General features: G+C 40.5%; 1 protein-coding gene across 1 annotated transcript in view; it reads right to left on the minus strand.

Moving 5' to 3' along the window:
• Positions 1–14,852, minus strand: part of POLD3 (DNA polymerase delta 3, accessory subunit) — a 39,424-nt gene extending 24,572 nt beyond the window's left edge. Inside the window, exons 1-4 of the mRNA XM_065882131.1 lie at positions 14,759–14,852; positions 13,325–13,380; positions 4,803–4,905; positions 421–460 (exon numbers count right to left, since the gene is read on the minus strand). Coding sequence (XP_065738203.1) covers positions 421–460; positions 4,803–4,905; positions 13,325–13,380; positions 14,759–14,818 — 259 coding nt within the window. The 5' untranslated portion in view covers positions 14,819–14,852. The remainder of the gene's footprint in view (positions 1–420; positions 461–4,802; positions 4,906–13,324; positions 13,381–14,758) is intronic.
• Between the last annotated feature and the right edge of the window lie 956 nt (positions 14,853–15,808).

The raw sequence follows: 15,808 nt of genomic DNA on the forward strand, positions 1-15,808 counted from the left end.
ACTAATAGAAAGAATACATGGCTCTCCAGTAAAACAGCTAAATGTATATGAGATGTTAATGACACTGATGCCATAAGAGAAAAAATGGATCCCTGGTGGCGCAGTGGTTGTGAATCTGCCTGCCAATGCAGGGGACACGGGTTCGAGCCCTGGTCTAGGAAGATCCCACATGCCGCGGAGCAACTAGGCCTGTGAGCCACAACTACTGAGCCTGCGCGTCTGGAGCTTGTGCTCCACAAGAGAGGCTGTGACAGTGAGAGGCCCACACACCGCGATGAAGACTGGCCCCCGCTTGCCACAACTAGAGAAAGCCCACACACACAGAAACTTAGACCTAACACTGCCAAAAATAAATAAATAAATAAATAAATAAATTTTTTTAAAAAAAGGAAAAACTTGCTAGATCGCTATAATACTTACCTTCCAATTTATCTTCTCTCACTACTGCAACCTTGTGGCACTGTAACAAAATAACACTTCACTGGTATTTAAGTAGTACAACTTGCAATTTTAACGTTTCCTTGCCAAAAATTCATTTGCACTTGGATGTGAAATCAGCAACATTAGGTACCCCTGAAAATGTATGTTACAGTTTAATAAAGTCAGACTCATTTTTAACTTGCTTACTTTGAAACTTCTCAATCAGGTTAAGGGAAAGTGAGAGTGTAGATATCAGTACCAAAAAAACCCCCAAAGCTCAAAAAAACACAGCAGCTCAAACTAGTGTGAGGAAAAGAGGACTTTTTACTAAGTAATGTAATGAGAATTACTGTATAATCATATGGAACCAGATAAAAATTGGAACTCTCACACCATACAAAAAAAATAAATTCTAAATGGATCAGAGATCTAAATGTAAAGAATGAAACACACATATATATAGTATGCACAGGAAGAAAATATGGGTGAATTCTTCTATAAACTAATATAACCTGAGAATGAGGAAGTTTCTTGACTATAATTCAAAATCCAGAAGTAACTGAAATAATCCATAAAAACTAAAAAATCATTTTTGGATGATAAAAAAAAAAACTTTAAGCAACGTAAAAAGACAAATGGTAAAGTGGGAAAAATATCTGTAACTTACATCACAAAGGGTTAATATATAGTTTCTAAAATAGAGAAAATAAAGACTAACTATCCTTTTGAAAATCGGCAAGAGGTATGAAGAAACAGTTCACAGAAGAGAAATGCAGATGACCCTGAAACAGGACCACATGTGCTGTGTAGAAACAGATGCTCTCCTACATTGCTGGTAGCAATGAAAAATGGAGAGGTATTTGGCAATACCCAACAAAGTTTATATATCTCCTACTTCTAGGAACGTAACCTTAAAACACACTGGCAAAAACATACAAGACACATATACACTGAGCTATTCACTGCAGCACTATATGTAATAGCCAAAGATTGTAAATAACTCAAATAACTATCAATAAGGGACTGCTGAATAAACTAAGGTATATCTATCAATGTAGGAGCATGTGGCTGTAATAATGAAAGAGAAACATTTCTATAACTGCAACAGAGTGATGCTCGGGATAACCTAGAAACCTTAAACTGTTTTCACTCATCATATGGTTAGTAAAATTGTTGGGTTTGCTTTTCTAAATCTCATATATTTGGCTAAAGCAAATAAATATTTATTTTAATGTTAGGAACAACCAAAATTCACAACATAAGAAAAAAGAACAATATAAAATCAAGTAAGTTTTTAAAAAATATAATTGTAAATTTGAACTGGGAATCTGACGTGTCTTCATAATGCATTTTCTCTTAAAAAAAGCATTCTTAAAAATGTCATGTTCTGCAAAATTGTACAATAAAAATTACAGAGCTTATGAGAAAAAGAGATTAGAAACTAATCACTCAAACCTATGTAATAGGAGCCCTAAAAACAATAATTGGTACCCTCAGGAGAAAATATCGCAGCCCAGACAGTTCACTGTGACTAAACGCTGCCTTAGGGGATATTAGAAATGCATAAAAACAACGCAGTGGAAATGCCAGTGCTAAAACAACGTAGACCAGAGTAGAGCTATGGTTCAGGGGGATCCTATTAAGGGGGACACAGGAGTTGAGTTCAGCATCCATAATCCCAGAGGCTGGCTGGGGACAAGCCTCTAGAGCTTTTTATCAGTTAAAGAAAAAGGGAGGGCTTCCCTGGTGGCGCAGTGGTTGAGAGTCCGCCTGCCGATGCAGGGGACACGGGTTCGTGCCCCGGTCCGGGAAGATCCCACATGCCGCGGAGCGGCTGCGCCCGTGAGCCATGGCCGCTGGGCCTGCGCATCCGGAGCCTGTGCTCGGCAACGGGAGAGGCCACAACAGTGAGAGGCCCGCGTACCGCAAAAAAAAAAAAAAAAAAAAAAAAGAAAAAGGGAAAACATAGCTAGTTGATGAGAGAAAGTTCTTCTTTATAGAAACATTCCAGCCAATAAATCCAGAAGGAATGACAGAATTAGAACATCACTATTTTGTAACTCCTAGTGAATTAATGATCTAGGCAATGATAAAAATCAATCTCAGCTAAAATCATTAGATGAAAAGCTAATGGGGGACCTAATAAAGAATGGATCAAGTAATAACCTCTAAAAGAATCAACCAAACATTTCATTGAAATTTTCAAAAATTCTCTGGAAGACTTTCCAGGATGAGATTAGAAGGAGGCTTTTACTTTCTATGTATTATCAAGCATTTTTTACAATAATGATCGTTGGAAAAATAGAAATTATTCGTATGTTTAAAAACCCATACAAAGCCTATGTATCTTTTTTTCTTTCTAGAAACACTTAAATTGGGCTTCTCTGGTGGCACAGTGGTTGAGCCTGCCTGCCGATGCAGGGGACACGGGTTCGTGCCCCGGTCCAGGAAGATCCCACATGCCACAGAGCGGCTAGGCCCGTGAGCCATGGCTGTTGAGCCTGCACGTCCGGAGCCTGTGCTCCGCAACGGGAGAGGCCACAACAGTGAGAGGCCCGTGTACCGCAAAAAAAAAAAAAAAACTTAAAAAAGAAATGAGAAAGAATAAGAACAAAACCTGACATTATGCTTAATAATCTGCCTTTTCTTAGCCTGGCTCTCTTAAAAGAAAAAAGCATGGATAAGCATCCACACTTGGTCAGTAATTAATTCTACAGGGTTCCACAGGGCAGGGCTCTAAAATTCTCACAACCACTTCAATCACAGGAACCCTACTCTTAATATATTTTATATTTTAGGATTCCAAGATTTCATTTGATAAAGTGTTCTGCTGCTTTAAAAAACGGTGGGCAAAAAAAAAAAAAAAAGCTGGGCAGAATTTAAATGCCCTCTTAAACTTAGAAACAGAAGGCTTTATACAAGCAAACCACAGCACAGAAGTTTTTAATTGATCATGGGTTACACATCTTTTTGAAAAATGGTCTCAAAAAAATGCACTGAGGAACACAATTTGAATGTACTTTCAAGGGTTCACCCAAGAATCCCTTGAACCCTAAAGACCATGCAAGAATATGAAATTAAGAACCTCTATCATATGGGTTAGAATAAAAATCTACAACTTTATCTTAAAACATAAATTCTTAACCTTGGACCCTTGTTCAAAAGATCTGTGAACACTGAAAATTTCATGAATATGTCAACATATGCATTTTTCTTTCAGATTCTCAAGGAATCAGTGACCAAAAAAAGAATAGAAACCACTGCTTTAAAGGTACACAGTGATTCCCAGGTAAAGAATTGACTATGACTAAATGGAAGGCTTTGACTAAACTCAAGAAAGAGACAGAGGGAGCTGATTAACCCTGGAAACAAAAGAAGGCATCCAGATGCAAACTTTGGCAGAATCCATTCAAGGGCCATACAGGGAGAGGATTCTGGTCAGGTTTATTTCTGAGAGCAAATGAATCAGGTGTGCTTAATCTGGTTTCAGATATATAATGACATCTGATTCCATCTACACTTGCAAATATCATAATTAACATCTGGCTGGCCAAACAGCTTACCAACAAGAACAGAATATGCTAGTCAGAGAATATAAGGATCTGATACCCCTAGCAGTTTTGTTTCTCCTTGTAAATTACTAAATCGCCATTCCAGTTTTGAATCTCACATGCTTGGGACTCTATTGATACAAGACAAATCCAGTCAGTATTTTGATAAATCTGGCTTCTGAATTTATGAACCTTAGGGAAAGTCAAAAGGGAAGAGGAAAACATTATCAGTGGATCTCTGAGAAGGAGTCTTGATCCTTGGGCTAAATTCTCTAGGGTTGGTGGCTATGGGAGCAAAAGAACCTTCAGGTAAGAGGTTTGGGAAGTAAGAATAGAGGAGGTGTGCCTCAGTTTGGGGAGGAAGCAAAAGAGGAGGAATTATCAAAGTTCCAAGGATCAGTCTAGTATGGGAGAAGGAATGGAGTTATCTCAGCAGAGCTTCTGGGACGAAAGCTCAGATTAAAATCAAGTTCACTTAAAAAAAAAAAAATTGTACTTGCTGAACACCTGAGTTTGTGGCTTGACATTTGAACGGGCTGAAAATGAACCACCATTGTCTCCAATATACCTTCAAATGGAAGAAAGAGGAGTAAGAGAAGCAGTTCCGAATGTCTTGTTGCCTAGGAAAATTGCACAGCAACGATAGTCTCTGTATCACGGCTGAGATATTACCCAAACTTCTCAAGAGTTTTAGGTTTAGTCTAAAAATCCAAAATAATCACCGTCTTCAAGTAGATTTTAAAAATTTCCATAATATTGAATCTTGTTTTTGCCCTGTGTTGTGTTATATAACACTATTTATAGCTCAAACACATTTAAACTCAAACTTACGGAATGTCCATTCTGAATGAGACTGCCAGACACTAAATAAGTGACATGCAGTTGGGCTCCTGAATTTTCCTTTCGCTTCCTTTCAACATAATCATACAGCATCCTGTTACAAACAAAAGGCACAAGTAAGTCATTAGTAAAAGTTTACCTCATCAACTCTTAATTCATGACTTAAAAGTTAGATATATTAAATCTGACAGTCCATCAAATATTCTACAGAATATTTTTGCTCTGTCCCTGGACAGAGAGTTAAAAAAAGATGAATGGAACATAGGGGTTGGGGTCAACTTGTATTGAGCTGGCACAGTGACCAAGCAACTGAAATAAAAGAAATCTAATAATTGGTCAAGTGGGACTGAGCCTGCACTAAAAGAGGCAAAGACATACAATGGACAGAATAATCAATCAAGGATAAGTTCAGTCACTATCTAGCCATTTGATCCTGGATAAATTAATTAGTTTTTCTAGGCCTCTTTCTATCCTGAGGTATAATTTGGGAGGGCTGTACAAGATTGGCAATTCTCTGTTAATCTGGGATTCCTGTGGCCATCCATAACCCTCCATCCCGGACTTCCATGGTGGTCCAGTGGTTAAGACTTTGTGCTTCCAATGCAGGGGGTGCAGGTTCGATCCCTGGTTGGGGAACTAAGATCCTACATGCCTCGCAGCACGGCCAAAAAGAAAAGAAAGAAAGAAAGAAAAAAAAAGAACATAAGCCTCCATCCCTCAAAACTGTAAGCAAAATGTAGGTGTTTTTTTGCAGGGAAAGAGGGGAGAGGGTAGAGATGGTTCAAGGTTTTCAACAGATTTGCAAAAGGATTACTCCAGAACGTTAAGAACCACTATGTAGATGATTGTAAGTGTACAGCTCTGTAGTTCCAATTTTATGATCATTCAGAATCAATGCTGTTTCAAAACTGCAAATGTAACAGCTTATTCACACTGTCCAGTATTCATTAACCTGAGACTGCCAAACACTCAATATAGAAATAATGTTGCTTTTATAACATTCCCTAAATTCACTTTTATCCTTATGATCCACTTAGAAGCTGATTCCCCTCAATAACTTACAGTTTAACAAAAACATCAACCAAGAGACATCATTTGTGTCGTTTATTTCAAGAAACATTTACCGAGCCTCTGTGACATGTCATACTTCTGGCAAGAATAAGGGAAACTCAACCTACACTGTTGACTACTCTCTTAGCTTCCTTGATCCAATGCCTCACTGAGTCTCCTGCCACCTCTCTAACTGCCTCTGATCCATTTCCTGCACAGACTTGTACTTGACTACCTACTCCTTTTCTGTACTGCTGGGGCTGTCTTCAGCTATCTTTTCTCTCTATATATTAGAGTGACCAATGATCTGGGTTTGCCTGGATCTGAGGGGTTTCCTGACATGGACTTTCAGTTCTAAAACCAACAGTCCAGGGCACATCAGGATGATTGGTCACCTTACTAAATCTTCTCCTTGATCCATTTCATTCATCCCCATGGCTTCATTTATTCCCAACAACAACATCATCTGCTCAAACCACCCAAGCCAGAAATCTGGGAGTCGTTATCCCTCACTTTTCCCAGTCCGGTGAGTTGCCAAATCTTGTCAGTTTTCCATCCCAAGTAATTCTTGACTCCATGCCCTCCAAATATCTTGACTGGACTATTTCAATTCCAAGTGTCAATGCCTTCCTCACACCACCTTCCCATTCATTATCCACAAGGCTGCCAAGATGAAGTTTTAAAAATGCAAATCAAGTCATTCGGTCAGCAAAACCTTAATGAGTGGCTACTTCATACTCTATGCCTTGGGGATAGAGCAGAGAACAAAGCAATCAAAGTTTCTATCCATTCAGAGTTTGCACTGCAGAAAAGAGAGATACAATAAACAAACAAGTAAATATATGTCAGATGGTAGTAAATCTATGTGGGGAAAAAAAGATTAGGAGAATAGAGAGTGCCTGAGAAGTTTTGCTATTTTATATGAGTAGGGAAGGACTCCTTCCTTGCGGGAAGTTACAGAGCCGCCCATGTGAATATCGCAGGGAAGAATGTTCCAGGCAGAAAGTACAGCAAATCCAAAGGTTCTGAGGCAAGAATGTAAGCAAGGTGCAAGGAACGGAAAAGAGGTGAGTGTGCTGAATAAGGAAGAAGGGAAGAAGAGAGCCAAGCACCAGACATTTAGGGCTTTGTGGCTCTATGTAGGAAGGAAGTCCTCAGAAGGTTTAGAGCAGAAACAACATGATCTCACCTTTTGGGAGGATTCCTGACTGCTGTGTGGAGAATATACTGTTAAGGGGCAAGGAAGGAATCAGGGAGACCACTTACAAGGCTACTGCAATCATCTAGGCTAGAGATGATGGTGGCTCAGACTACAGTGGTAGCAATGGAGCCAGTAATCAGTGGATGAATTCTGGGGACATCTTAAAGGGAGAAACAACAGGATTTGCTGATGGACTGACTGTGGGGTATGAGAGAAAAAGAAATCAAGGATGACTGGATTAAGCAACTCAAAGAATAAAGCTGTCATTCACTGAGACAGAGAAAAGCAGGAGAAGGAGGCGATGTGGGAGAAATTAGGAGTTAAGTTTTGGGGCATGTTAAATCTGAGATACCTATTAGTCATTAAGTGCTGTTAAAAAGTAGCTGATTATTCTTAGCTGAAGTATTATTCCTTGTTCAAAAGTTTTCAGTAGCACCCCATCCCCTAAGGAGCAACTCCACAGGTCTATCAGTGACATGTAAGACATTTCTTGTTCTGGCCCCTGTATCTCTCACCATTCTCCCACACTCACACAATTTTCAGCCTTATGAAACATTCTGCAGTTCCCCTGGCTCTTCTGTATGCCCCTCCTTCTGCCTAGAATGCTCTTCTCAGACCTCATCCACCTAATTCCTCATCAAGATAGCAGCTCAGTTATCACCTCCTATGTGAAGCCTTCCCTAACACCACTAGGCCAGCAGGGAACCCTTGCCATCTAACAGGACCTATCCCTTATCTGTTATTATAGTTAGCACACCGTATTTCAATTACTTAGTTTATGTATCTGACATCCCCACTAGACTATACACATCTTGAGGAAAAAAAAATCAACATTTTTGTTGATTCCTCTATCTTGTTCTCTTTAGTGTGTCCTTCCAAGCAGCAATTATGTTACGAAAGATGAGGAACACAGAGTCATGAACGTTTTGGTTTATTTATGCTAGTTAGGACCAGGCTAGCAGAAGAAATGGTAGGAAGGGACCATGCCCAAGATGCTCTGAGCTTGCTGGCGAAACACGCTGTCTTTTATCAACAATTCAGTCTTGCTTGTATCATCATAGTCACTGTCCTCTGTGCACTTATCTCCCCAAATCAGGCCCAGTTCTCTTTTATATTAATAAGATTGTCAGAACTGCACAAACTCTTAAAAAAATTTCTGCATACCTTTTGAATCTCTAAGACATGTTCATCTAATTTGATTATGCCAAACACCTTACCAACAAAACACGCAAAGTATTCTTAAATATGAGTAACAATGCATATGACTTCTTACAAGGTGCACTTCCTACACACATGATTAACTATACCTTCGCATCTTCTCATCCCTCCTGATCAGTTCCACCCATAATTTTCCCATACGATGAACACAGTGTATACCTATATTGTCTTCCCTAATCTAATTCCTTCACAGCATTTTTATAACCTGAAATTATCTTGTTTAAGTCAATGATGGGAAGGGTCTTGTCTGTCAAGTTTGCTGTTTTATGACAGAGCCTAAAATATGCTAAAAACTGAAAAAATATTTCTTTATTGCATCCAAGCAAATAGTAACAACCATGCCCAGTCACTGCTCTCAGTGCCAGCAGTGAAACTTTAAATGCTCTCACTATAGTTAAAAGAAAAAAGGGTGATCTAACCTTGCACCTAAAGCAATTAGAGAAAGAAGAACAAAAAAACCCCAAAGTTAGCAGAAGGAAAGAAATCATAAAAATCAGATCAGAAATAAATGAAAAAGAAATGAAGGAAACTATAGCAAAGATCAATTAAAAAAAAAAAAAGGTGACAGGGCACTCTAAGTCTCAGTTTTCTCATCTGTTAAAAAAGGTTGATAGGGATTTCCCTGGTGGCACAGTGGTTAAGAATCCGCCTGCCAATGCAGGGGACACGGGTTCAAGCCCGGTCCGGGAAGATCCCACATGCCACGGAGCAACTAAGCTCGTGCGCCACAACTACTGAGCCTGCGATCTAAAGCCAGCGAGCCACAACTACTGAAGCCTGCACGCCTAGAGCCCATGCTCAGCAACAAGAGAAGCCACCACAATGAGAACCCCACGCACCGCAATGAAGAGCAGCCCCCACTCGCAACAGCTAGAGAAAGCCCGCGTGCAGCAATGAAGACCCAATGCAGCCAAAAATAAATAAATAAATAAAATAAATTTAAAAATAGAAGATAATTTATTGCTAAAAAATGCTAACTATCGGGCTTCCCTGGTGGCACAGTGGTTGAGAGTCCGCCTGCTGAAGCAGAGGACACAGGTTCGTGCCCCGGTCTGGGAAGATCCCACATGCCGCGGAGCAGCTGGGCCTGTGAGCCACGGCCGCTGACCTTGCGCGTCCGGAGCCTGTGCTGCGCAACGGGAGAGGCTACAACAGTGAGAGGCCCGCGTACCACAAAAAAAAGAAAAAAAAAAAGTGCTAACTATCATCTGAGCCTTCAGCAAGTCATCATCTTTTTGTTGGTGGAGGGTTTGAAACATGATGAGAATTACCAAAATGTGACACAGAGACAATAAGCAAATGCTATTGAAAAATTGGCACCCACAGACTTTGTCAACACAGGGTTACCACAAACCTTCAATTTGTAAAAACAAAAACAAAAACAAACAGAAAAACGCAGTATCTGCGAAGTGCAGTAAAGTGAAGAACAGCAAAATGAGGTAAGCCTATACACATTTTAGGGCTTCACTTATAAATAAGCTTGGACCAACACAGTGTATTCTTATTGTGAGGACTGAAGCATTTTTAGTATAACAAGCACAAGATACATAGAAATGTTAAATAAAGTGATAATTATTGATTTAAGAGCTAAAACTACAGAACTCTCAGAAGAAAACACAGAAGTACATCTTCATGGTTTACTTGGGTTAGGCAAAGCCTTCTTAGATACTATATAAAAAGCACAGGCAACAACAACAAAAAAAAACTGAACTCCATCATCAATAATAAGAACTCTTACACTTCAAAGGGCACCATCAAGGAAGTGCAAAGAAATCATTATCTGATCAGGGACTTGTCTCTAGAATATATAAAGAACTCTTACAACTCAATAATAAAAAGACAAACACAATGGAAAAATGGGCAAAGGATCTGAATAGCTATTTCTCCAAAGAAGATACACAAATGACTAATAAGCACATGAAAAGATGATCAATGTCATTAGCCATTACAAAAATGCAAATCAAAACCATAATGATACTGCTTCACACCCACCAGGATGGCTAAAATTTAAAAAGACAGATAACAGAGTTGACAAGAATGCTGAGAAATCAGAACCCTCATACCTTGGTGGTGGGATTGTAAAATAGTGTAGCCACTTTGAAAAATAGTTTCTCAGCTCCTCAAAATGTTACATATGACCCAGAAATTCCAATCGTAGGTGTATACTAAGAGAACTGAAAACACATGTCCACACAAAAACTTGTACACAAATGTTCATAGTAGCATTATTCATAACACGCCAAATGTGGAAAAAACCTAAATGTCCATCAACTGATGAATGGATAAACGAAATGCTATATATCCATATGTTATAGGTTGAATTGTGTCCCCCCAAAAAAGATATGTTGAAGTCCTAACCACCAGTACCTCAGAGTATGACCTTATTTGGAAATAGGGTCTTTGCAGATGTAATAAGTTAACATGAAGTCATACTGGAGTAGGGTGGGCTCCTCATCTACTATGACTGGTATTCTTGTTTGTTTGTTTTTTTAATGGTATCAACTGCTTTTTATTGAGCACATATTAAGTACTTTCCATAAAATTCAATCTGCACCCTGACCTTAGAAGCTACATGTTTTTATTATTCCCATTTTTCAAACAGAGACAGAAGCTCAGAACCTAAGAGTGGTGACTCAAGTGGGTAACTCAGCTAAATGAGTGGATTCTGATTCTGGATGCATGGCCTCCAAAGCCAGTGTTTGTAACCCTAAGGCTCCTGTGCCTCGAACTCTGCTCTGCTGACATTGGCTGGAGGGAACCAGGATGAGCCTCTAAGGGTTAGGCGTTCCAAACAGGAGCCACCAAGCCTGGTGTCTCATCTGTCTCCCAGTTTAGCCTAACTGGTATCCTTATAAGATGGCTATGTGAAGATACAAACATACAAGGAGAATGCCACGTGCTATGAAGGCAGATACTGGGGTTATGCAGCTACAAGCCAAAGAATGCCAAACATTGCTAGCAAACCACCAGAAGCTAGGAAGAATCAAAGAAGAATTTTTCTCTACAGGTTTGAGAAGGAGCATGGCCCTGCCAACATCTTAATTTTGGACTTCTAGCCTCCAGAACTGAGACAATAAATTTCTTTTGTTTTAAGCCACCCAGTTTGTAGTATTCTGTTATGGCAGCCCTAGAGAACTAATATACTATATAATGGAATATTATTCAACCATAAAAAGGAATGAAGTACTGACACATGCTACAACATGGACAAACCTTGAAAATATTATGCTAAGTGGAGAAAACCAGACACACAAGATTACTTATTATTAATAAGTAATCTTACGTATTAATAATTACTTATGATTCCATTTATATGAAATGTCCAGGATAGGCAAATCTATAGATGGAGAGTGTATTAGTGGTTGCCTAGTGCTTGGGGGTAGAGGGAGAAGAATGATGAGGGACTACTAACAGATACAGGGTTTCTTTTGGGGGGTGATTAAAATGTTCTGAAATTAATTATAGTGCTAACTGCACAACTCTGTAAATATATTAAAAATCAATGAATTGTACATTTTAAATGGGTGAATTGTATGGTATATGAAACATATGTAAATAAAGCTGTTTTTAAAAAAAATAATTATGAAAGAAAGTAACAGGGTGCATGACAGAGAGAGAGGAGTAGGGACACCTGAAACAGAGCATTAGGGAAGAGTTGCTATATAAGTAATGTGTGAAATTTGAGCTGAAACCTGAACAATGAGGACAGCTGTGAGAAGAGCATTCCAGGCAGAGGGAATGGTACAAGTTTCCTTGAGTGAGAATGGGCTTGAGACATCTGAGGAACAGAAAGGCAAATATGGCTAGAGTATAAGTGACGTAGAGAGTGGTATGGGATGAAACTGGTAGACAGGCAGGGGCTAGACAGCGTATTAATTCCATAAAAATTATAGGAAATAATTCCATAAAAATTATAGCTACAGTAAAATTGCAGGCAAGTTTATTTCATCTCCAGTCCTCAATATGCACCTTTAATCTCAATAGGCTTATATAGTAACAGTTACCTCATTTCATATTTAAACATCTATAACCATAACAAATAATTACTCTTATGGGTGTCTAATCCTAAAGTTACCTAAACCTGTTAGGTTTGGGCCAGGACTGGTCTCAGCAATGGCAATCTCATATAGTCAAAATCAGTCCGAACCCATCCCTGGGCCAAGAGTTTCAGGTCTTGAAGGCATAAACATCACAGTCAAAATTAAACTCCTAGATCTGCCAAACAGCAACCCAAATCAAGCCAAATCAACCCATTCTAGAGATCAGGGATTTTTTTTAAGACTCACAGAATGTTCCTATGACTCAAGGAATAGGGAAAAACCAAACCACCTTTAGGAATAAAGCAAACAAAATGAGTATTTAACTCAATATATGTGCTCTCAGCCTGTTCACCAATTCCTACCCATTGGACATAGACAACACCTGCACATTTTCAGGTGAAGAAGTTAATTCAAAAAGCCAGCCCCTTCCATTTTGGCCCCAAGTTGGACTACAAGTTTCAGCAAGGAAAGGTGACAGGGCAAAATTCAAGAAGGGCAATGCTCTGTGTCATCCTGAACACTCCCTTTTTAGTTTCACTTAAATAGTTCTACCCTGTCTTATACTGTTAAACAGCCTGTGTCAAACACCTGTTGACCTCATTATGGAAGTTATTTCAATGACACCCAGAGATGGGCCTAAGGAGCACATGTGAAAATGTAATGAAGATAAGATAACAGACATATAAATCTGAGATGTAAACAGAATTGGCTAGCCCATTTAATAAATCAGAAATAACAAAGTGATGTTAACCAGAGGGCAAGGCTACAAATAAATCCAGTAAACATATCACCACACATTTGTATACAAGTCCACCTATCTCCTAAATAATAGACAAAAGCATTAAAGGCAGTAAAAAAAGGTATTCATTCCCATTCCCCCTCAGGGTGGGTGGGGTGTGGGTTCTAACCTAGACACTATCTGTAAAGCTAACAGAGCAAAAGAAAACAAACAAATAAAACCAAAAATTCCTATCAGATTAAAATTAGTAATAAATTGTACTTACTGTTTGGCCTGATTAACATGAACTCCTAGTGTATAGCTCAGCCATTTGTATGTCACCTGCAAGAAGAAGGAGTTTTTTTTAATGTTTTATTAGATGACTCCAGAGTGCAGGTCAGTCCCAAGGGCTCCTAAAGATTCTTACTCTTAGACGATTAAGCCTTATAAATTACATTAGATGCCACCCCAGTTTTGCCAAGAACCATCCACCTAGGCAAGTAGGACTCAGATATTTATCTTACAAATACTAAGAAGTCTGTATCACAGATTAATGCAAGAATCTAAAAAGAAAGGCTGAATATACACAGAAAAAAATCTCATTTTTCTCACACTCCTTGTTTTACTAAGGCCCTTTTTTTCACATTCTGTCCTTTTTTGGGGCCACCACCAAAAACTATCCTCAAACTCACCCAGAAGCTAGGTTACTTTGGAGTGTATAACTCAGAAACTTCTGAGGAAAGTTGCAGCCATACAAACATTAAAGGGCACAGGTGGTAAAGGGGGTCAGGAAATGAGTGAAGTTGTTGAATACTGTATCAAGAGGTTAGACTGGGAACTATTGGCATCAAGCTTTGATCTTCCTTCCATCCTTCGTTGAACTCTCCTGTCATTTGCCACTGCCTTATAACCTGTCACCCACCTCTCAAAGTCTTCCAATTCTAAACGCTGAGTTTCCAATAATTAGAAGACTTATATAGGTTAGGTAAAGGCAGTGTGATGTAGAGGAAAGCACTAGCAAAAGAGACAGACCTAGGCTGGAAAACTGATTATCCCCTACTAACCACAAATAAATTATTTGGTCCCTCTGCTTCAACTGCCTTTTCTAGGGATACTTCCACCGACCTCTAGGTGGGTCACTGTAGAGACTAAACGCAATAATGTGTATCCAAAGCTCACAGTAGGCCCTCAGTCATCACGATTTGCGAAGCACTCTCATATCCATCGTTTCACTTTATCTTTACTCCAACCCTGTGAGGCAGGCCAAGCCTGTATCAATACCAAACTTCCAGGAGGAGGAAACCAACTGACGGCCGGAAGGTTAAACAACATGTCGCTTAACCCGGTCAAAACACAGTTTCCTCAACTGTAAACTTGAGACTTCAAACGCCAACCACGTCGTCAGACAGGTGTAGAGACGCCTTAGAAGCATTATCAACCAACGTTCCTCCCAGCCCCCGCCCCCGCCCCCGCCCCAGACCTCCGGGGCCCCGGGCCTGTGCACAGAACCCAGCACGCCCACCCAAAGGACGCGGATTTGCGCGCGGGCCACAGGTCCTCGCCGGCGAGTTATCGCTCGCCCTGGGGCACCAGGCGTGGGGACCGTCTCCCCTGGGCCAGTCCCCACGCGGCACACGCAGAGGCGTCAAGGCCCCCGCCGCCCTCGCTGGGCACAGGACCCCAGTCGCACGCCCGCATTCCCCAAATCCTAGCTCCTCACTATCTTGTTCTGGTCCGTGACGAACTCGTCTATATTTTCCAGATAAAACTGGTCCGCCATGGTGCCGCTGCGCCGTGCCCCGCCGCCTCCGAGCTCCCCTGGCCACTTCAACTGCAGCTCCCGCCGGCGGGAAACGTCTTTCCTCCCTCGCAGGTCCTGGGTCGTTTCTCACAGCAACGGAGGCGACGCGCTACGGCGGCCGCCCGAGGGTCAAACTAGTCTCGGAGACGGCGCAGGCTGAACGAAGCGGAGCTAATAGGACCGGACGGAAGTGAAGTCCTAGCGGCGCAGGCGTGCTCTGCAGGGGCTGAGTGTAGAGCCCTAGTTTCAAGTCCCAGCTCTGCCTCTTAGTGACTGACCCAGGGCAAAATACCTCACCTCTAGGAACCACAGTTTTTCCAACTCTAAATTGATAAAATAATCCTTACCTTTTCATACATTTATTCAACAAATATTTATTAAGTACCCAGTCTATTCCAGGCACTTCTTAGGCACTGGGACATCGCAGTGAACAATAAAGACAGAAATAAACAAATATTTTAGTAAAGTCCTGCCAGCTGGGATAAAGTACTGCCTGTTATAATCTCTCAGAATTGAGAAATCAGGGAAAGTTTTCCAGAGAAGATGAGAGAGGGGGAGTATTTGCTGGGAAGAGAATAGTTTTCATTATGGTTGGAATGCCGGGAGAAAAGGACGATGAGGAGGGATGAGACTGAAGAAGCCAAATCATGCTATGCCTACAAGGTTGTGTGAAGGGGCACGTGCACTTTATTCTCAAGAAAAGTTTTCGAACTGGGGAATTTCAACTAAAATTTCTCCTAACATCAGCTAAAAAACCATTCAACAGAAGCCAGTGTATTTCAGTAGGGCAGCAAAGTGGACAATGGAGCAGGCTCTAGAGTTAGACCCTGGATTTGAATCCTGGTTTTGATATTTGTGTGTGAACTTAGGTAAGTTATTTAACCACTGCAAGCCTGTTTCCCCAGCTACAAAATGGAAATAGTGGGACTTCCCTGGCAATCCAATGGTTAAGACTCTGCCCTTCCAGTG

Source organism: Phocoena phocoena, chromosome 8, assembly GCF_963924675.1.
Source record: "Phocoena phocoena chromosome 8, mPhoPho1.1, whole genome shotgun sequence".
In the NCBI taxonomy this organism is placed as follows: Eukaryota; Metazoa; Chordata; class Mammalia; order Artiodactyla; family Phocoenidae; genus Phocoena; species Phocoena phocoena.